This window comes from Oxyura jamaicensis, unplaced genomic scaffold, assembly GCF_011077185.1.
Source record: "Oxyura jamaicensis isolate SHBP4307 breed ruddy duck unplaced genomic scaffold, BPBGC_Ojam_1.0 oxyUn_random_OJ70078, whole genome shotgun sequence".
Classification (NCBI taxonomy): domain Eukaryota; kingdom Metazoa; phylum Chordata; class Aves; order Anseriformes; family Anatidae; genus Oxyura; species Oxyura jamaicensis.
The window spans coordinates 1-1,647 of record NW_023309756.1 but is presented as its reverse complement, the minus strand read 5'-3'; the positions used below and the strand labels follow the sequence as shown (position 1 = coordinate 1,647).

The window sequence follows — 1,647 nt, the reverse complement described above, 5'->3', positions numbered from 1 at the left end:
GGGGGGGGGACGGGGACAGGGACTGGGCTCTGGGGACACCTGGGGCACTCAGGGGCTTTGGGGACTGATGTGCTCCTGCCGTGGGGTGGCCGTGGGGTGGCTGTGGGGTGGCCATGGGGTCATGGGGTGGCCGTGGAGTGGCCATGGGGTCATGGGGTGGCCGTGGGGTGGCTGTGGGGTGGCCATGGGGTGGCTGTAGGGTGGCCATGGGGTCATAGGGTGGCCGTGGGGTGGCCATGGGGCCATGGGGTGGCCGTGGGGTGGCCATGGGGCGGCCATGGGGCTATGGGGTGGCTGTGGGGTGGCTGTGGGGTGGCCGTGGAGTGGCCATGGGGCCATGGGGTGGCCGTGGGGTGGCCGTGGGGCGGCCGTGGGGTGGCTGTAGGGTGGCCGTGGGGTGGCCATGGGGTCATGGGGTGGCCGTGGGGTGGCCGTGGGGCAGCCATACTAAGCACCTCGGTCCCCTCGCAGTCGCTCAGGCGAAGGAGGTGGCCGAGCTGTGCCAGGGCGGCCCCGCGTCCTGGTGCCGCGACGTGGCCACGGCCATCCAGTGCCAGAAGGAGCAGCAGTGCCGCCAGCTCTGGGACAGCCTGGCCACGGTGAGGACGAGCCCCAGGCGTGGGGCGCGCCGTGGGGCAGCCCCCCCTTGGGTCGTGGAGCGGGGGGGGAGAGGGGGGGGACCCGGCACGGCCCTGAGGGTCTGCGTGGTCCCCGCAGTGGGACGAGGACGAAGACGACGCGGCGCTGCCGGGCAAGGGGAAGAAATGCAACATCTGCACCAAGGTGCTGCAGCAGCTGAAGAAGATGGTGGGGGACGACCCCGACGAGGTGAGGGGGATCGGGGTGAGCCTGGGGGGGGGGGGGGGGGCGGGGGGCCCCCCCCCGCCCCCGGGCCGGGGGCGGGGGCCCGCAGGACGCCATCGACGAGGCGCTGCGCAAGGTGTGCGGCACCATGAAGGGCCTGGGCCGGCTGTGCAAGTCCATGGTGAAGAAGTTCAGCGAGCAGATCGCCGAGGCGCTGCAGAACGACGACGAGCCCCAGGACGTCTGCGCCGCCCTCAAGTTCTGCAAGGGCTGAGCGCCGGTGAGAGCCCACATCCTGCGCCCCACATCCCGCGCCCGGCGCTGGGCGCGCGGCCCCCGTGTGCGGGGAGGGTGGAGGTGGGGGAGCCCCAAACGTGCCCCCGGGGAAACTCGGGGGCGTGGGGTGGGGGCGGAGGAGCCGCAGCCGCTGGGGCTGGAGCTGGGGGTCAGGGGGTGGCCCCCAAGTCACCACCGCCACCTTTTTGTCTCCTCAGGACCCTGGCCGCCGCCGCCGAACCCCGAAACATGAAGGGGGGCCCCGAGCCCCACCGCCAGCCTCCACCTCGCCGCCAGCCTCCCTCCCTCCCTCCCTCCCCCTGTCCCCACGCAATAAAGCAGCTCGTCCCCGCCGCCGCCTCTCCGGAGGATGAAGCTTTGGGGTTTTATTTGGCTGAGGGGGGGGGGAAACGTGCCACCCCCCCCCCCCAGTCCTTCTTCTCGTCACCGTGGGCGGTGACGCAGTCGGGGGCTTGCAGGCGACGTTCCCGACACGTCGAGGGGCGTCCCCGTGGGCTGGGGTGGGCGCATGGGGACCTCAGGGAGGAGCTGGGGGCGTGGGGAGCT

The 1,647-nt window shown here is 73.0% G+C and overlaps 1 protein-coding gene across 1 annotated transcript; it reads left to right on the top strand.

Moving 5' to 3' along the window:
• The first annotated feature begins 329 nt into the window (after positions 1 to 329).
• LOC118159397 (antimicrobial peptide NK-lysin-like) lies at positions 330 to 1,388 on the top strand. The gene is made up of 4 exons (XM_035313986.1): positions 330 to 599; positions 718 to 828; positions 914 to 1,084; positions 1,299 to 1,388. The coding sequence occupies exons 1-3, from the start codon at positions 330 to 332 to the stop codon at positions 1,076 to 1,078; spliced, it is 546 nt and encodes a 181-aa protein (XP_035169877.1). The 3' UTR covers positions 1,079 to 1,084; positions 1,299 to 1,388.
• Positions 1,389 to 1,647: the final 259 nt, after the last annotated feature.